The 20,750-nt window shown below is 42.4% G+C and overlaps 1 protein-coding gene across 14 annotated transcripts in view; it reads right to left on the bottom strand.

Annotated features, from left to right (window-relative positions):
* The window catches only part of SEL1L2 (SEL1L2 adaptor subunit of ERAD E3 ligase), a 51,874-nt gene extending 32,421 nt beyond the window's left edge, over positions 1 to 19,453 (bottom strand). For 10 of the 14 annotated variants that reach the window (XM_029072612.2, XM_029072613.2, XM_029072616.2 and 7 more), the window contains exons 1-6: positions 19,259 to 19,453; positions 13,623 to 13,675; positions 12,036 to 12,204; positions 9,178 to 9,280; positions 7,605 to 7,767; positions 6,890 to 6,973 (exon numbers count right to left, since the gene is read on the bottom strand). In XM_029072612.2, coding sequence (XP_028928445.1) covers positions 6,890 to 6,973; positions 7,605 to 7,767; positions 9,178 to 9,280; positions 12,036 to 12,204; positions 13,623 to 13,675; positions 19,259 to 19,316 — 630 coding nt within the window. In that variant the 5' untranslated portion in view covers positions 19,317 to 19,453. The remainder of the gene's footprint in view (positions 1 to 6,889; positions 6,974 to 7,604; positions 7,768 to 9,177; positions 9,281 to 12,035; positions 12,205 to 13,622; positions 13,676 to 19,258) is intronic. The other 4 variants (XM_007672111.3, XM_007672112.3, XM_016228325.3 and 1 more) reach the window with 1 other exon arrangement.
* Positions 19,454 to 20,750: the final 1,297 nt, after the last annotated feature.

Genomic DNA, 20,750 nt, shown 5'->3' with positions numbered 1-20,750 from the left:
AATGAGAATAAGGCAACCCAAGTTCTGGTTGTGACTTGACAACTGACTGTGAGAACTTTAGCAATTGATATTACCTCTTCTCTCTGGTTTTCCATTTGTAAAGTACAATTAAAGTTGAGTGTAATTTTCTCCAGAACCTCTGCATTCTTCAAGGAGCAGAGGGAAGCACCGCTTCTGGAGACAGGCACGACCTGGGCTACACCTGGGGGCAGGAGTGGACTTTCCTTCTCCTGTCCCCAACTCCAGAAAGGGCAGGTCCTAATTCATTCTATAGTATTTATTGAGCGCTTACTATGTGCAGACCACTGTACTAAGCGCTTGGAATGTACAAATCGGTAACAGATAGAGACAGTCCCTGCCCTCTGACGGGCTCAATATCATCAGTGGAAATACAAAAAGGGGAGCTGGGGCATCAAGGGGTGCATTTACCACAATTTCCGTAAAGGGAAGATAAGGTCCCAGAAATATGGAATAGTTCAATAAGCACCAGTAATTTTCATGGTCCCCTCTCAGGGTCGCACCTGGAGAGTTTTCAGTATTCTACCAGTCTCGACTGCAGGAGGGAGAGTCAAGCCGAGGCATATCCAGCGTGGCTCAGAGAAGCAGCGTGGCTCACTGGAAAGAGCTCGGGCTTGGGAGTCAGAGGTCATGGGTTCGAATCCCGGCTCTGCCACTTGTCAGCTGTGTGACTGTGGGCAGGTCACTTTACTTCTCGGGGCCTCAGTTACCTCATCTGGAAAATGGGGATTAAGATCGTGAGCCTCACGTGGGGCAACCGGATTCCCCTGTATCTACCCCAGCGCTTAGAACAGTGCTCGGCACATAGTAAGCGCTTAACGAATACCAGCGTTATTATATCCATTCCATTTCTAGCATGGCCAATGGCAAGTGAGTGGAAAGCACGGCAAAAAGCCATAGTGCTAGGCAGCAGCAGCAGCATGGGAAAGAGTCTCAAGTTTACTGCACCGAAAGAGGCAGTGGCAAACCATTTCTGTATTTTTACCAAGAAAACTCTTTGGATAGGCTACCACAATGATTGCAGATGGCGGTGGGGCATTCATTCATTCATTCAATCGTATTTATTGAGCGCTTACTGTGTGCAGAGCACTGTACTAAGCGCTTAAGCGGCGTGTCTCAGTGGAAAGAGCCCGGACTTGGGAGTCAGAGGTCATGGGTTCTAATCCCAGCTCCGCCACTTGTCAGCTGTGTGACTTTGGGCAAATCACATGACTTCTCTGTGCTTCAGTTACCTCATCTGTAAAATGGGGATCGTGAGCCCCACGTGGGACAGCCTGATCACCTTCTATCTCCCCAGTGCTTAGAACAGTGTTTTGCACATAGTAAGCGCTTAACAAATGCCATCATTATTAGTATTACAATTTGGCAACAGATACTAGGAGAGATGTATCCAGGGCGTTGCTATGGGTCAGAGAAGACTCGAAGGCATAAGACAAGACAATTTTCATGAAAGACAAAATGTTTAGCTGCCGAAGAATCATTTCACAGTTGGTGACAATAGTGCTATTTCTTGACAAAGGGGATAATTAATGGTTCATTATCGCAGGTCAACTTTCCCTCGAGATAACACTTTTCTTGAAAAAATGTATTACATTTGTGGTAGATTGCTTTTAGTAGAGGAAATAATATTTAGGATTTAATCGTAAAAATTCTCCCAATTTTTCTGGGATCTCCTCTTCAAAACTGCATTTTGAGTTCAACCTTTGGACTCAGATATCACTTCACTTCTCTGTGCCTCAGTTAACTCATCTGTAAAATGGGAATTAACTGTGAGCCTCACTTGGGACAACCTGATTATCCTGTATCTACCCCAGCACTTAGAACAGTGCTCTGCACATAGTAAGCGCTTAACAAATACCAACATTATTATTATTATTATGTTATAGATTCATTCGTTTATTCATTCATTAACTCTTATCTATTGAGCACTTATGTGCAGAGCACTGTACTAAGCGCTTGGAATGTACAATTCGGCAACAGATAGAGACAGTCCCTGCCCAACAATGGGCTCAACAATACGTTAAGTAGCCATGCCCCTTCCTCCTGAGCTAATGTTTCACAGTAATGATAAACCAACCCTATGCAGCAGTTGCTGTATATTAAATGTGAAAGATGCAAAAATGAAACCCACCAAAATAACACGTATCTTTTTACTTAAAATGGATTTTAACAATTAACGAAAGTATTTTCATCCCCAAGAATAGTCTATTTTTCCAACTGAAAGACTCATAGGGAGTCTGTTATACTGTTGCCTTGTACTCTTCCGAGCAGTAAGTACAGTGATCTGCACACAGTAAGCGCTCAATAAACAGATACTTATCTATGCCTCAATTTTCAAGTAGCAGCTGAAGTAACTGGTATTTAGGAGTGATGAACTGAATGAGTCAAGTTGAGAATGTAGGGGTAACTATTGAGGATGATTTTTGGTTATAATATTAAAAATAAGCCATAGAGAAAGATTACATTATGTAAATTAAGAAAAAATAAAGTAGTCTCCCTTTTCCCTTTCCAAATTTAACAAATTATTATTGAAACATGGCAAAATGATTAAGTAATGTTCCTTTAATTATTGTACAATGCCTGAAATCCACCTGGGATCATTATCTTGATCTTAAATTGCGTAACTGTAGAACTGTGAATAACTCATGATGAGTCAAATAAAATAATCATACCTTTAATAGTAAGAGGATTAACATCATTTGTACTGATGGAAGTCTTCTACAGAGAATATGCTGGCGCTATCAGATCGACTCTAAAACTGTATTTTTTAGTTTAGGGCTAATGATTTTGGGGCCCTTTGTGAAGCTCTTTTATAATCTAATTCTGAAGTAAATTAGAAATACATGAAATCTTCACCATCAAAAGTAGAGCTATTTTACGATTCAAAGTATGCTAAAAGAGTCTGTAAATTTTGTACTTTTTTCTTTCATACTTCAGATCTAATATTTCAGTACCATATCACGGCTTTTTTATTTAGTCATAAATCATTTCAGAGGGTCAGCTAAAGAACTGCCTTTAGATCAGAGTTTGGCAACTTTTGTATGCAGAACCACCAAACAAAACGAAACCTTTAAGCAGGTGGGGCCCAAAGATTTAATCACACAATTCAAACATACATTACCATTGGTTAATTGTGAATCCAATAATTTGAAATACCTTGTCCCTCATCCTACCCAAATTTTAAATGTTTCATCATTGCCCGCCCCCTACCCATGGGCCCAGGGCTACTAGTTTTTTTCTGAGGACTCCATGTGATGTCATGACATCCCATATGGCTGCTTTAGAGCAACAGCTGGTGCTGCCAGCAGGGAAGGGGAGGAAAGGGAAGGTGAGAGGCGAAAAGGGGTGCAGAAGGCAGGGAAGGGGACTGGAAGGGAAAACCTCCCAGTAGATGGAAAACCTTGCAAAATGTTGCTAATCTGGGTGCCAGGGTTACCAGTTACCAGGGAGATTAAGTTTCTTCCTGGTGCCAGGGTGAAGTGGACTAAAGATGGGAGAGAGAGTGAGGGTGGGAGTAGGAAGAAAGAAATGGAGGAAAGGAGGGAAGATGAGGGAGTAAGAGCATGGAGGGAGAGACCGAGAGGGAGAGGAAGTGAAGAGAGAAGAAGAGAGGGGAAGGGCAGGGTGGATTGATGAATAAGCACTGACAGAGAGTAGGTTTTACTCCCTCTCTTCTCTTCCCCTTTTGTCCCCTCTCCTTACCCTAAAAGTGCCTTTGCGGTCAGGGGCAGACCCACTCAGGGAAGGACAAGAGCCCTTCACTCTTATCTCTGGGGCTACAGCATGATCTCCCCAGCTCGCAGCTCCCCGTCTCTTCCTGTCCCGTGGCTGTGCCGTTCAGGACCGTGGATTGGAGGAGGGCTTCGCTGGGCTTCTGGTTGGTGCCCACAGTCTGCTCCTGCCCCGGACCCTCCTTCTATTCCTGCCCATCGGCCCCACCTGCCCCCTTCCCTCTTGGCACTGAAGAGCTGCTGAATCTGCAGGAGCCTCCAGGATCAATCGATGGGCAGGGATTCCCTCAGTAAAGGGTTGGAAAATTCCTCCCTGGGCAGGGATTCTCTGGTCTAAATAATTCAGGATGGGCGGTCTGATCTGGCCTCACTGACCGCTGCTTTCTGGTCCCACTCCTCCAATTCCCCTGGTCCACTGGGGTTCCTAAGGTAAAGAAACCAGGCATGTGGCTCTTTGCAAATTGGCACTCACTCTCCCCGCCCTTGGGCGGGTACTGTATGGGCTGCCTATTTCTACTTTCTCCACCCTCTCCTTTGGCTTTGGCCTCAGCAGTGATAGGCCAGATGGAGCCTAGTGGCCCAGCACCATTTAACAGACTTAAGTGTTAAGTCAGTTACTGGTGGTGGTACTGTGTGCTGTGGGGTGTTCAGCAGAACATCCCTTCTTAGCTCGAGGCCAAGGCCGGTGCTCTTAAATGCCTCACCCCCTCTTAGAAACGATAGCCACATTTAGTTCCAAGAAGAGCCATATGCATATGGCCCCTCCTCCATCCATTCCTGACCCCGGTATGAATTACATTTTGTGCAGCCATGGCAGCACTTATTTGTTTATCATTCGTCTATTATTTGTTTCCATTCTTTCCTTCCTAACAAGTGGCATATTTGTCAATTTACCTCTAGTCTAGTGTCTCTGCCACTAACTGAAAAACCCCTCAGGCCAAGGATTGCATCTTTTACTTTCAGTGTTTAATTCCGCAGTAGGTGCTCAATAAATACTGTGGAAAAGTGTAGGGAGAGAAATACAACCAATTAGTCTGGTCTTGTTTCAGACATTTGGTGAATGAAATACCACACACTGTTTCTTCCTTTTGGCTGACATTGGCTGGTTCTGTTCTTAAAGTGGTGGATCACTGTCAGGGAGAGTGAGAATTACATACTGAAAACACCATCCAGGTCGCAGCGGACTACTCAAAGCAACTGCTAAAATACAATCTCTATTGTCTGGCCTGGTTTGAAATGTCCCTTACTTTTTGTAATTTAAAAGGCTTCACTAACGGGAAAATTTGGCTCCCTTAAAAAAAAATCAGTATAAAAAACATTAGTGTTTTTGTTATTTTTGTTGCTCCTGAAATTACTCTAGTTTATCTAATTCCCTGGGGCTATATAATTACAGATGTGAATAAAGGGATCATCATTTCGCTGTTCCTTCATTCCAGGCCTCACTGAATACAGGTTGCATTTGAGGTGGTATTTTTTTTTTTACTTTTCATTGTCAATCCAGGCCCTGTTTTTCCAAGGATTTCTGTTCTCTGGGTTTCTTATCAACCATTGGAAAAAAAAATCATCTGAGACATCGAGCCTCACTTTTTACAATTTGAGCCTCATTTTATCTCTGTTTTAGTGCAAAATGAGCATTCTCTTAAAAAAAAATCATGATACCATTCCTTTGTTAGAGGAAATGTTTTCAAGCTGGCTTTTTATGCAAACAGTCGGGGATTAGCAACAGCGGTTTTGTTACAGTTTTATGGATCAACTGAATTCCATTTGTTTGAGATGCTATCGGTTATCTTATTTTTCCCTACATTACACGTACAGGACGGCTCCTTGTTGATCTGGGACTTTTCCTGACTGACAGCTGCTGCCCCTAGGTTCTCCTGGTAGCTGAACCTGGTGGAGAGCTTTGAAACCAGTGGTCAGGAGTTTTTGTTTAATTTACAACGTCTTTATTTGGCTTTAGCTTTCACCTCTGTTTTGCAACAAAAATGGAAGACCCTTCTACTTGTTAATGATGATCGTATTTGTTAAGCACTTACTATGTGCCAGGCACTGTACTAAATGCTGAAAAAGCCACTCTGAGTACTGTACTAAAAAACAACTTGCCCAGTGATTGAGAGTACAGTGATGTCTGCTGATGTTTAGGTCTCAGAGAAAACAGAAGCGATGATATTGATTCAGAGCTCATTGGGGATCATGCACGGTAATCAGTGCTTGGGGAAAATACAACAGAAGCAGGAGATTCACTCCGAGCCCCAAGGAGCTTCTGTTCTTAATGGAGATATTCACTTCTGTGACCACAAAAGTAGTCTTTCAATGTGGGCTGCTGGTCATTAGGGAACCAAGAGAAAGAGTATGGCAAACGGTCACAAGGGCTTCCAGAGTATCTCGAGTGCATATTCTGTTGGCGGTAACGTCTTCGTTGCACCTTTAATGTTTTGCAAAGCACACCCCTGTGGCCAGGAACCAGAAAAAATGCACTAGTGTATTTTCAAGGGTGTGGTTACAAGGAATTCTCCAATTATGGTAAGCACACCAGCGTTGTCTTCAAACTGCAAGGCAACTGTACAAAGTGGAGGGAAATGGCACTGGAGGCTTTTGAGGTGAAAAATGATGTATTCTGTTTGGGATTTTAACCCTACTCCAAACAGCTGAATGTATGGAGAAGAGAAGAGAGGTATGAAGCAGAGAAAACTGAAACAAGGCCAAGACGGGTAAGAAGGCAAATTAATCTGGGCAGTGACAAGCCTTTCCTGGAGTTGTCTATTCCCTTTGACACCTGGGCAAGGAGACTGAAGATGTATTTGAACTCCTGGGAGAGTTTTGGGCTACTTCAATATTGTTTCTCAATAGAAAATACTTTTAGTCTGTAAGAAATTGTTTTTTTAGACCGCTCTCCAGGATCAACGGACACATCTGGAGCAGCTAACCCAGTTTCTGGTACTCATGTCTTAAATTTCTAAAAAGGAAGTAATTGAGGGCCCCTGATTATCTTGACAAATGCAGATGAACCTGGTAAAAATATATTTGGAAAGTGATGATGCTCAAGTGGCCGAGTAGTCCCTGGGAATCGCAGATTCAGAACACGAAACCTAGGGCATCCACTGGGCAAATCGTAACATTAAAGTTGGAAAGTCATTACTCACTTTATAATATGAAGTGAAGGTGAATAATGGTGATCCCGCTTGCTCGTGGAGGATTCCAAAGACGCAGCAAAGCATCCTCGGAAGCTGCAAAGGGCAAGGGTTATCCCTACAACTTCTCTTTTTTATTTTCCAGTCGAAGTAGGCAGTGGCTAACTTCTAACAAGATGCCTCCCGCAGAAGGCGTTTCCTGATGAATCCTCCTTCCTGCTACCTCAATACTCAAGTATTTATCTATTCCTTTATTCACTTGTGTAATATGTGTTGCTGCCAATTAGGAACGGATACAAGGATCACATTTTGCACCAGAGAGGGGATGGACTCCAGACGCCATACGGATGAACGGATGAAAGTGTTAGAGGCTTGCAATCACTTGTCCCTATTAGTTCTGGTTCCAGTGGGGTATGGAGTGCAACAGGTGATCAGGCCGGTGTGGAGGCAGAACACTGCAAAGTGTATGTGCCGTCTTAGCCCAGTTACAGGCAGAAAGAAGAAGGATTAAAACCCAGGTCTTCTGATTCCCGGGGCAGTGTTCCGACCCGATAGCGGGGCTGCTGACGTGCATGGCAGGGGAAATTCTCCCACATGAGCACGTGTTTATGCAAACACAGAGTCTAAGGAAGAACAGGCTTCAATATCTGCAAATATTACAGTCTTTCCCGTAAAAACCAAAACATTTCTATTTTAGAGTATTACTCGTTCTCTATAGAGCACTTACATTTTGGGCTTCATGTGAGCCATCCTCAACCAAGAACTCAAACAACGCAGTAGCTGCTGTGATGTTTTGAGAGTAAAGATCACCGAAAAGCAAAGCCTCAGCCATTTTCTCCATAGCTTTTAAGTTTCCTATGTTGGCTGCTTTAGCAAAGAGTAGGTAGGCTCTGATTTAAGAAAATAAAATTTGAAGTTTAATGGCATAATTTAATAGAGCACCCTAGCACAGTACTTGTCTTGAATAATTGTTTAGTTAGAGCCAGAATGGAAAATAAGCCAGAGGCATCCAGAACATCACACCGGTTAACTGAACAAATGCTGGTTTAGCCATTACCTCATGCATATGCTGCGGCTTATCTAAAAATCATTTTTACATTTCTGTGTCGGAAGAAATTTTTTTTGACCCTTCAAAGTAAATTAATAAATATTACAATACATGAAAACACAAATATATGTACATAATAAACACTTAGCAATAAGTCAGTACTGTATTGGTGGGAAGCAACTTCTTAGTGAACCCAATTTAAAAAAGCCATATCGTTCTGAAACTGTGATATGGACTTGGGACAATTTTTGGGAATTAAAAACAATGCCTTTATTCTGTATAGTAATCCAAGTTAACTTGACTGAACTGAGGCTCAGTTTACTTCCTTATACCCTCCTTTCTCCCACCACCTTTCTCCTTACCAAATGCTGCTCCAGCCTGAAGACAAGACCGGATCCAGGGCAAGAACAGCAGAAACAAAGACTGGGATTACCATTTTGTCTGGAACTATCGAGCTCCCTGCGGACTCCATTTCCTTGTATTTTACTGTGTCTTTCTAGTTCTGTCCCTTTATGTTTCTCTCCATGCTCCCTGATTGTCTATTTCTGTCTGTGTTCAATGTCATCTCAAGGAAACCTGCTAGCCACCACTTTCTCTGACTTCTAAAAACAAGCATCAATCAAATTTTTATAAGGGAATTGAAATGTAAAAGGTGAAAATCTAAGAAAGAATCACCCAAGAGGTAAGAGACTGGAGGCAAGTGGTAAGGACGCAGGAATACAGGTAAAGGCAACCAGTGTGGCCTAATGGAAAGAACACAGGCTTGGGAATTAGAGACCTGGGTTCTAATCCTGCCTCTGCCAAAACTCTATTGTGTGACCTTGGGCAAGTCACTTAACTTCTCAGTGCCTCAGTTACCTCATCTGTAAAATGGAGAATAAGATCTCCACAGGGCATAAGGACCGTGTCCAACCTGATCAGCTGGTATCTATCTCAGTCCTCAGTACAGAACCTAGCACATAGTAAGTGCTTAACAGATACCGTTAAAAAATAATAAGAAGATGATTGGGGGAATGAATCACTTTTCCATTCCAAAGGCATCCACATTTTAGGAGGGCTTCTCAGGGCCAACTTGTTTTGGAAAAATATGGGATCACTCTTCACTCACTGAACAGTTTTCTGTTTCTTTCTTTTTTTTTAACCCATTAAACTAAGAAGTCGAATATTTCAACTATTTAGGTAGGTTTCACAAATTTGTAATATTTCAACATGCTATTTTAAAATTGATTAAAGTAACTGATTTCAGGCTTACTGTTTTTTCTGCAGTTGGCTTTTGGACTGCTGGAAAATTTTCATGCCCAAATGAAAAAGACGTTCTCCCTCATCAGTATTGTTTTTCACTGCTGCCTTTTTTGCTAAATATGGGCAAACGGGAAAATAATCATTTAAAAATTTTTTCCGCTTAGGTTTTGGAAGCTTATAAAAATATGTACCCAAAAGGTTCATTGATTTCAAAATTTCAGAAACAAAAAAAATACTAACTTATACTGAAATAATTTGTGTTATCCAATATTACAGTACTGTACCTTATTTGAACTGAAGGGGAACAGCCCAAGAAGAACCGGAGAATAGTTTGGGAATTATCAGTTGGTGGATGGAGCCCATGGGTAGGTTGTTTACTAAGTAAGTGCATTTTTTGAAAATACATTTCCAGGATAAAATTTCAATTTTTGCATTTTAAAACTTGATGTGATCAGTGATCAGTGCTTTTGGAATGAAATAAAGGTATTTCTTTCCTTATCACTTAGTTTTTAGATATAATATCCCCAACCATTTCAGGTACTTTAAGGTAGAAAGAGGATGGGAAATGTGTTCTTTAATTCTTCATAGCACAGCTAAGGGATGAGTAGGTCGGTGACTGGACAGATGATATAATTGAAACCCCTAATTATAACAAGAATGTGGATTCTGTTATTTTACACAATTTCTTTATGAAATTATTTGTGGATCACCGAGGCTAGATTTTCCTTATTCAAGCTTGTGAATATCACGAGGAATTAGATAATATTGTCCATAAAGAAATCTTACTAAAAATCTACTTTGATCTGCATGGATTTGGGCAATAGTGGGTAACCCAAATGTAAACATCTGGTTGAACATTTGTATATGAACCGTGTAAGCAAACAATGTATGACTTGTGCTTGCAAGCATATTTTGAATTCCTCAAATGTTCTTTTAGTAATGCTTTATGGGAAGTAATACAGAGAACTTAAACTCCCTTTTTTGGTTTAGCATTTATATTTCCGGATGAACTAATGCCCACACCCCTAGTTTCCTTGGCTAGATGGGCCTTGCTTACTGGAGCTTGGGGAAACGGTTGGTAGATTTCTTCCCCTCCTCATGTACCATCAGACCACAGAACAACTCTTTTCTAAAAGATGTCTGAGAAAACAGTTTCACTTTTTTATACGTGACTCTGCCGACCTGGGGCAGACATAATTTTAGAAAGGGATTTTTCTCTAGAACCTTCCATCGTTTTTACTGAATCTGAGTGAGGACTATCTAATGCTAAATATTGTCTTAAATAAAGTCAAGTGTCTGCCATTACAACAAGGCTACTTCTGGGGCCACTTAATACTAGTCCAACTACGAGCCATCTCAGAAACTAATCTCCGAGGGTATCTTCTTACATTTCTCATGGGTCTTTTTTAACGCCAGGAAGAACAGGGTTAGTTAGGGGTTTTCACCCCCTAATTCAGTCATTTTCATCCTCTAATTCAGTCCTCATTCCTCGCTGCTGCCCTGAGGGCAAACAAGGGTATTTTTCTATCACAATTCACCGGGAGCAAATCTAACCCAAGGCCACAGGTATCTGCAGGGAGAGCAGTAACTAGAAAAAGTAGGCTTTGTGGAAATTAAGTCTTCTAATCAGACAAGAGTTGTGGTTTCACTGTATCCTGTTTCGCTTGCATGTGGGATTAGTGGCACATGGGTCTTGTAGCATTACCTTTCTCTGTATATGATCCATTTCAAATATGGATTGACTTTTATTGGGTATTCTTTCCATTCCTTTTCTCGTTAACTATGTCTCCGCAGCATAAAGTGCAATAGCGATTTGGCGATCACTGTGTCAATTCCATCAGGGAAGGCATAGACTGCCAAAACTCCATGTAATTGAGGCTTCAAAAAGCGCTTCATTTTGTTCTTCGTGAAATAGCATTTGTCTCTTTAACAGTGGTTCACTTTAAATATCATTGGGATTGGAAATATTTGTATACCCTTAAAAAGCATCAAGAAAAAGTCTGACGGACAATTTTGCAGTGTGACTCACTGCAGTCGGACCATTACAACTTCAAAATAACACTGTGAGATTGGGAAATCAGGGGTAAAACTTCATTTGGAAAATTGGGCAACAGCCTCAGGGTACACATTCGATAGAGGTTAATCTGCAGCATTTTCCTTTTGCACTAATGAAGGGCATGATAGTTTTAACTTTAATGTTATACTCTTTAGCATATTCTATGAGGAAAATGACCCTAAAAATCAATATCTGACAGTAAACTATGGGAAGAATCACTCTGATTCAAATGTTGCTTAAAGCTTAAAACTACAGATGGACATATAATGAAGTGAAATGAATAAAAAAAACCCTCCATATTTTTATATAGAGTAAAATCCATAATAAAGACAATGTGAATGTGATATACATTTATATATAATACACACATAATATATGCATGTTTTGTAGTTTATAACCAGATAAGTTTAGGTTCATTTTCACTTACTGAAAAAATGAGCCCTAATAGTAGCATTTGGGTTTGTCCCTCAAGTCACAAAAAATGTGAATAATGTAATTGTCAATTTTGATTCTCAGTAATAGGGGTACTTATTACACCCCAAAATGTAATTGACCAAAGAAGCCAAAGGTTTGTTAGCTTATCTTCTTATTTTTCAACCTCATTTCTATAATGTAGCCTTCTGATTGTCAGCTTTGCTTATTAATGTTAACACAGAATTAATTAGTCCAAGTTAGGGAGCAGAAGCTGAAAAAATTAAAGGCGTTCGAGGCTAAAAATATCTATCAATGTGTCTTGGGATTCATTTGGCAGGCTGTTGCGTAAAAATATTGCTCTAAATTGAAATAACATTTGAGATTAGAATTCTGCTTACAATAACTGCTATTTGTTGCTGAGAAAAATATGTATTGTTTTCTCCCTTTTTCTCCTTTGCTTTGACTCTTCTTACTTCTTAAACCACTTCTTTTCTGGTTGATTATTTTAAATAATTTTCTTCTTTCCAATTTATATGATAGAAATCTTTTGATTTCATTCAGTGAAGCCTGGGAAGAAAAAAAATGGTGTGCTAATTTTGTAGCCCAAAGTAATTTTTTTTAATGGAATTTTATGGAAAATAAAATGCACCTCTAAATTATGGCATAAACATTCATTTAACATAAAAACTCTAATTCAGATTCTTTACCTATTATAATGACAGATGACTTATCCCATTTTAAGACTTTGACACCTTTTATGATTATATATCATTTAATTGCTACACTGTCATCCAATGTGCATGTCATGCTTTCAAACCTAAGTTTTATAAATAATTTATTAAAAACAATTAACACATCTGTTCTTTCACTAGGGTGAGTGGCTAGAGCCAAGCCCTTAATAATAATGTTGGTATTTGTTAAGCGCTAACTAGTGGCGAGCACTGTTCTAAGCGCTGGGGGAGATTCAGGGTAATCAGGTTGTCCCACGGGGGGCTCACACACTTTTAATCCCCATTTTACAGATGAGGGAACTGAGGCACAGAGAAGTTGGGTGACTTGCCCACAGTCACACAGCTGACGAGTGGCAGAGCCGGGAGTCGAACTCATGACTTCTGACTCTGAAGTCCAGGCTCTTTCCACTGAGCCACGCTGCTTCTCCTTATTATAATGCTCTGCACATAGTAAGTGCTGAACAAATACCGCTAATTGACTGATGGTCATGTAAATGGTGGGTGCTGCTTAGAGGACTAATATTTCCCCACAGATGATCAAAGAAAATTACAAATGGGTATAAAGAGTAGAAAAAGCATATGGTCGGCTAATCAAAAAATTTCAGGATAAATTTTAATTGGAAAAAAAACACCTTCTCTTACATTCCTATTGACCTGTTTTAGTATAACGGGATAATCACATTGGGATGCTATCAATCAGTAGTATTTAAGAGTATATTTACGCAGGGTACTCTACAAAATGCCCTGCCCGGCCTCAGTGATGAGGTAGTGGGAGGGGATTGGGAGGGTTGGCAAGAAGCCTGGGGGCATCTAATGGTTTCACCTGGCTGCCACTTTTTCCATGCTCTTTAACTACAAAAGAGGTAGAGCCAGGAGAGTGGCACAGGTGGGCTAAAGTGGGGACGGAGGAAGTTTCTCACCGCTCTCCCGTCTTCTTGTCTAGTGGCCCAGCCCAGCCCACAGAACAGAGTCAGGACTTCAGCGTAGAGGCGGGTTCCGAGCGAAGCGGGGGAGAAAATTCCGATGATGGCAAATACAGCCGTCACTCTTGAAACTTTGACTTTGAATACACGGTAAGTACTTTCAAAATAGTAAATAAAACTGTGAAACAATTCAGTTATTCAGAATCTCAATGTGGAACGTGCTTTGATATTCTTAAGGAACTGGTCAATTTGGTTGATGAATATTATTCATTTCTTACAGTGTAGTTACTTGGATGAAGAAAATGTTGTAATGTTATTTGCCAAAATTTACCTGTTTTGTGATATTCTTTTCCCTGTGGTTTTTGAGTTTTTTTATTTTTGTGCCTGCAAGATAAGCAGTTATTATAAAGTTACAGCAATTACTTGTAAATTTAATTTTCAGAGGTGTCAAATATAACTATTGTAAAAATATTCTCTTCTTTATTTGTACTTTTTTTAAGTGCCTAGAAACCATTAGTTTAATGAGTATGTAAAAAAGGAAATTTCCTTGCTGACCATATATTATCAAGGCATAGCAGATACAATAAAGGCAAATGATTAGATTATTATGGATTATATGAAGTGGCTGTTTTTCAAAAGGATTTTTTGTTTCTTTGTCTTATCACTACAACCTAGAAATGTGCATAATTATTCAGAAATCAGGCAATATTATGCTCACATAAGCAGCACGACGTAGTGGATAGAGCACAGGGCCTAGGAGTCCGAAGATCATTGGTTCTAATCCCGGCTCCACCACTTGTCTGCTGTTTGGCCTTGGGCAAATCACTTCACTTCTCTGTGCCTCAATTACCTAATCTGTAAAATGGGGATTGAGACTGTGAGTCCCACGTGGGACGGGGACTGTGTCCAACCTGATCTGCTTGTGTCCACCCCAGAGCTTAGTACGGTGCCTGAAATGTAGAAGTACTTAAATACCATAATAATTATTATCATTATTATTATAAAGGGAAAATGTGATAAGTAACAGGCCCTGAACCACCCTGGGAACATGATTCACAGCTGGGATTAGCATTCAGGAGTTCTTGGATGCTTAACCTGCTCATATCTGCAAGCCATAGGAATATTGATTATAAGTAAAGGAAAGAAGGATGAATCAAGAGCTTTTAGGCGATTTGCTATATAGTATTTCTTCACCTTTCTTCTTCAAAATCGAATCATGGATGGTCCGCTGCAAACTTTGAGAATAACCGGGCAATAAATATTTTTGGAGGTGTTCTATGAATAATGAATTGATCCCAAAATATCTAGTGATCCCAGTAGATGTTACCCAGGGATACTGCTGTACAGTATACCTTTACTTTTCTTGCAGTGGAGCATAGTTTGTTGGGAAATGAAATAATAGTTTCAAGAATTTTAGAATATTCTAGAAAAATTAATGCAGGTGTGTTATCAATCTTTTCTAGAGTTTTAAAATATATCCATTTAAATAAATGAAGTTTTAATTTTGTTTATATAAAAATATATAGTTGATAAAAACAAAGCTACATTAAAATATCTGAAAATACACTGACCTTACAGTGTTCGCTATTATTAGCTTACTTGTTAGGTGCTTACTATGTGCCATGCACTCTAGTAAGCACTGGGTAGATACAAGATAATCAGGTCAGACACAGTCCCTTTCCCACATGGGGCTCACAGTCTAAGCAGGAGGAAGCAGGATTCAATCCCCATTTTATAGATTGGGAAACTGAGGCCCAGAGAAGTTAAGCTACTTCCCCGGTGTCACACAGTAGACAACTGGTGGAGCTGGGAAGATAACCCAGGTCCCGTGACTCCCAGGCCCGTGCTTTTTCCACTAATTCACTATTTCTGATTATTTCTCCGCCATAGCCCCAGTGTCCTTTACAAAATTCCATACCTACTGCCATTTTAAATGAAAACAGGTAATAAGAAACACTTTCTTCAGGGTTCACCCTAAACAGTGGTATTGGATCAGAAGGGGTTTCAAGACTGTGGTCCAGATTGGAGAAAATTTAGATTCCCAGTTCCTCCGGCCCACCGGCTCTCACTGCCTGAGGCCCGGCCTCATACAATCAGCCATCAGTGTAATCACACTACAGATTCTAGCACATTGTAAGTGTTCAAAAAACATTAAGCCAATCAATAATGGGCCCAGATGAAGTTCCAAGATGGGGTAAATGAGACTAAAATTGGAGTTTTGAACTGTCAAGCGCTCGGTTAAAAATCAGAGTGATTGGAAAAAAAGGCCAGTCAGAGTAACTGGTAGAAAAGAATCACAGTTAGATGGGAAAAAAGGGGTCTGCAGAGAGATGAAGTGGAAGTGATCTGACAGTCCAGCAAGTTTTGCTGAGCTGCTGGCCGAAGCAAAGAGAACCCAACCTCTATCCTGCCAAGGTGTGTCCCTCATGCCCTCTGTGCACAATAGCCCATTCTCTCTCTTGCCTCCTCTGGCTTTCCTATTAATTTTTTTATATTTCCTTTAACAGCTGTTTAGGCTTTCGCCACTGATGCTGTGGCCAGAGAAAGCTGGAGAGGAGGTCTATCTAGGGAGGGACTGATGCCCCGAAGTCCGCTTTCCGCCCCATCACCTCCCCCATTCCCACCCGGATCCAGTCCCACGCCCCTGACAACGCATCCCCGGAAGGTACAGGACTACAAAGCAGGGAAGAGCTTGGTGGTGTCGGTGCATTACAGTGGCTGTAAGAGATACACGAGTTGAAGGAATAGAGAAGACGCAGGGAGAAGGGAGGTGCGGGGTGGGTAAGGGATGGAAGGGCAAACCTGTGGCACAGAGGTGGCATGGAGAAGGTGGGACTGGAATTTCTAATGGCTGAGTCCTCATGAAGCCATTGCCATTGGGCTCCTCGGGTACCCAAGTGATGGGTCCTGGGTCACACATTAAGTTAATAAACAGGTGGGTCAGTGGCAGCTTAAATTACCATTGCTGAAAACATGGGATAAATACTATCGTCGTCCTGTCTTGTCTTATGGACCAGGATCTCCAAGTGAGCGCCTGGTTTTAGATTGTAAAAATGATGCAAATGTTATTGGCATCTAGTTTCTTTTCCTCTTCTCATTGATGTGGAAGAGGAGCTATAAATGGAACTTATGGAGAAAAGGCATTCTATGTAGGATAGTGGCTTAGGCCTGAGTAAGCGGCATCTTAAAATGCTGGAATTCGGCTGAGGATCATCTGAGGTGAGCTCCCTTAGACTTCCTCTATATTTTCCACTTCCTTGTTGGCGTTATTTCCTTTTTGACTCATCCATTTTGCCTTAAACGTTGCTTTAAATTTCCTCATTTCCCAAGAAGCCAAGATTTAGTCTCCCGGTACCCTTCAGATATTGTCCTATATCTCTCCACTAACATTTAAATTTCGTAGGGAAGCAGTGTGGCCCAGGGGAAAGAGCACGGGATAGAGAGTCAGGGGACGTGGGTTCTAATCCCAGGTCCGCCACTAGTCTGCTGTGTGACTCTGGGCAAGTCACTTCACATCTCTGTGCCTGCTCTCTCATCTGCGAAATGGAGATTAAGACCTTGAGCCCCATGTGGGACGGGGACTGTGTCCAACCTGATTACCTTGGATCTACCCCAGCACTTAGAACAGTTCTTGGCACAGAGTAAGCATTAACAAATACAATTATTATTACTGAACACACTTTCTGTGCTCCCTGACCCCATTTTTTCTTACCAAATTTTTTTTCAATGTCCAGTAGTTCAGATTTCACCCTTGCCACCACTAAAACTGCTCAGTTGCTGGACAGATCTAATTGATGCTTCTCCATTATAATTCTTTTGCATTTCTCTCACTCAATCAGGGTGTTTATTGAGCACCTAATATTTTTATTGAAGTGTGAAATGCTTTAGAAAAATGACCTGGGCAGAAGGGTGAAGTATGGACTGAAGAAGGGAAAGACTGGAGGCAGGGAGGCCAGTCAGGAGACCAAGGCAGTATCAAGCTGGATATGCATATGTTTGAGTCAGGATGGTGGCTGTTTGGATGGAGGGGAATGGGGGATTCTGGAAAACGTTGTGAAGGAGAAACGGATACAATTTAGCGGTAAACTGAATATGCGAGTTGAGAGAGAGACAAGAATAATTCCAAGACCATGGGCTTCAGTGACAGGGAGGATAGTAGTGTGGGACATTGTAACGGGGCAATTAGGTGAAGAAGATTTGGGAGGAACAGAGGCGTTCTAAAGGGCAGTGGGACATCCATGTAGATGTGACCTAGAAGTAAGAGGAAATGTGAGATGGCCGAGAAAGAGAGATGTCAGTCCAGGAGAGGTAGACCTGGGAGTAAGCTGGATAGGGAGAGGGGTGGTAATTGAAGCCATAGGAGCAGATGACCTCACCAAAGAGTGAGTGTAAAAAAAGAAGGGGATCCTGAACAGATTCTTGAGAGACATCCAAGGTTAGGGATGAGAGGCAGAAGAAAAGAGGAAGAAGAGCCAGAAGAAGAGAATAAGAAGGCACAAAACAGAGAGAGTGAGATCAGAGCTAGATATTCTGCACCTATAAAGAACACAGTGGTTCTATTTTGTTTGGGGAGGCTTACGGGAACATACACCCACATCTGTATCAGGTCTAAAAATTTCCTTTAGGCCTTAAAGGACGGTGCAAAGTAAAGGAGGAAATTCTAGATGATCGATTGAGTTGTTTACTGCTCAAGGGGCAAATATGAATCAATGGGAACCAGCAAGTCACTAAGACTTGGCATGAAATATACAACCACCTTGACAAATGTGCCCCAAGGTCAAGCAGGACCCCTCCCCATTAGCAGAAATGGAGGGCCCAGATCAATCCTGACTGCAGAGAGGGTGGAGGTCTCTCCTAGAGAGGGAGGGCCGAAAGGGAAACGGATGTGGATCGGCCAGGGGAAAGAGAAGTGGCCGGATGTGTTAATGGTGGACAATTACAGGATAATAACCCATCCCAGGGACTCCGTGAGCAGTCTTCCCCAGGCGCGCCTCTGTGGCTCTGCTCCTCACTGTCGAGACCAACTCTGGTCCCTTACGGCTGAGTCTGCTCCTGGACTGCCCGTCTGAGCTGGCTCCTGGGTGCTCAGCCAGCTGGGCCACCTCTTTGCGGCTCCAAGTAACACATGAGCCCGCTGTGAGCAGGGACTGTCTCTACTGCTGAATCGTACTTTCCAAGCGCTTAGTACAGTGCTCTGCACACAGTAAGTGCTCAATAAATACGACTGAATGAATGAATCTCCAATAAGACGTGCAGTAAGATGACAACTGGTGATTCCTGAGATTCCCCGAGCTGGGCACGATGAGCAGAGCTGGGGGCTCTCAAGGTTGGAGGAGAGGCACACCCTTGAATACAGTATCTCCCTAGGGGATGGATGCAGGAGGTGACAAGTCATTCCCAAGATCTATCACTGAGAACGGGGCAGAGTTTGCCTTTGGCCACAGGCCGCTTCTATTAAGGGAGGAAGAAACAACTGGGTCGACCATAACGTGCAGGGTCGAGAGAGTACTTCCTTCTCTTTGCTTTTACAAAGACCTCAGCACATTTCCTCCTCTTACTTCCTATATTACTCTGGGGGGGGGGGGTCATTCATGAGGATCATTTCTTTCAATTTTCATTATCCTCTGGAGTTGTTTAAACTTAAATCATCAACTTTTATTTACATTTCTTATCAGTCGCCTTCCAGTTTTATTTCGTGGCCGGGCTATTTGTCGATGGAGTTTTCTCTTCCCATCTATCCACCTCAAAAGCTTTTCTCTTCCCGAGATCGATCACGAGTTTTCACCTTCTCCTCTTAAAACCAGTTTAGGATTCTTCCCTGACTCTGTTCTATTTTTGTTGTCGTTCACCTCTAAAAGTGAAGTAGGAGGGCTGCGGGTAGGGGAAGGGACCTAAAAGGCTGTTTCCGACTCGGACTCAACCCCCGGCCCGTAAAACTGCTGCGACTGCCGGGGAAAAGAGACCTACTTTCCACCATAAATCCAAGAATCATCCACGTTCCCATCAGGGACAGCAAGAGTTTCATCCTTTTCCAAGCAGGAAGCACTTGGCCCACCGCGGATCCTTCTTCTCCTGCTTGTAACTGCAACCCAGGCAGAGCAGGAGGGGATGGGCCCACAAGCTCTTCCTTCCTCGGACTGGTGGAGCCCAGATGCGGTTGCTAGGCAACGGTTTCCTGCCTCACCAGCCAATGGGAGTCCAGTAAGTAATCCTGCATCTTTCAACGGGAACGAGAGCTTAAGGGGGCGCCGACAGAGACCAGGTTGCTGCTCTTAGTCGGCCGGTGGGGTCCTTGAGAGGCCAGAACTGGCTCCTCAAACAAGAGCCCCTTAGATTATGAGCCCCATGAGGGGCAGGGTCTGTGTCCGACCTCATTATCGTCTATCTAATACATAGCGATCATCATCGTCCAAAGTTACAGGCTGTGTACGCTGACGAGATTGCCGGAGACCCAACTCTCTTTTACACAGTTGGCGCACTGGCGTTTACTTGTAATAGTAGTAATAGTCATTCAGTCGTCTTTATTGAGCGCTTACCGTGTGCAGAGCACTCTACTAAACGCTTGGAAAACACAATTCTGCAATAGAGACAATCCCTGCCAACAACAGTCTAGAAGGTGGGAGACAGACATCACAGCCAATCGTCAGTCAACCGTATTTATTGAGCACTTATGGTGTGCAGAGCACTGTACTAAGCACTTGGGAGAGTACGACATAACCATCTATCAGACACATTCCCTGTCCACAATGAGCTTACAGTCTAGAGGGGGAGACAGAGATTATTATAAATAAATAAAATGACGGATACATACGGAGAAGCAGGGTGGCTCAGTGGAAAGAGCCCGGGCTTGGGAGTCAGAGGACATGGGTTTGAATCCCGGCTCTGCCACTTGTCAGCTGGGTGACTGTGGGCAGGTCACTTCACTTCTCTGTGCCTCAGTTACCTCATCTGGAAAATGGGGATTAACTGTGAGCCTCACGTGGGACAACCTGTTTACCCTGTATCTACTCCAGCGCTTAGAACAGTGTTGTGCGCATAGGAAGCCCTTAATAAATTATTATTATTATTATTATTATTATTATTACGTAAGTGCCGTGGGGCTGGGAGGGGGATGAATAAAGGGAGCAAGTCAGGGTGACACAGAAGGGAGTGGAACGAAGAGAAAAGTGGGGTTAGTCACTGAAGACCTTTCGGAGGAGATGTGCCTGCCTTCAATAAGGCTTTGAGGGGGGCGGAGCGGGGGGGAATTATCGTCTGTCGGCTATGAAGAGGGAGGGTGTTTCCAGCCAGAGGCAGGACGTGGGCGAGAGGTCGGTGGCAAGATAGACGAGACAGAGGTAGAGTGAGAAGGACAGCATTAAAGGAGTGAAGTGCGCAGGCTGGGTTGTAGTAGGAGAATAGCGAGGTGAGGTAGGAGGGGGCAAGGTGATTGAGGGCTTTAAAGCCACTTTTAAAGTGC

This window comes from Ornithorhynchus anatinus, chromosome 9, assembly GCF_004115215.2.
Source record: "Ornithorhynchus anatinus isolate Pmale09 chromosome 9, mOrnAna1.pri.v4, whole genome shotgun sequence".
NCBI lineage: Eukaryota > Metazoa > Chordata > Mammalia > Monotremata > Ornithorhynchidae > Ornithorhynchus > Ornithorhynchus anatinus.
The sequence above is the reverse complement of the archived record's forward strand: the minus strand, read 5'-3'. Positions and strand labels throughout refer to the sequence as shown.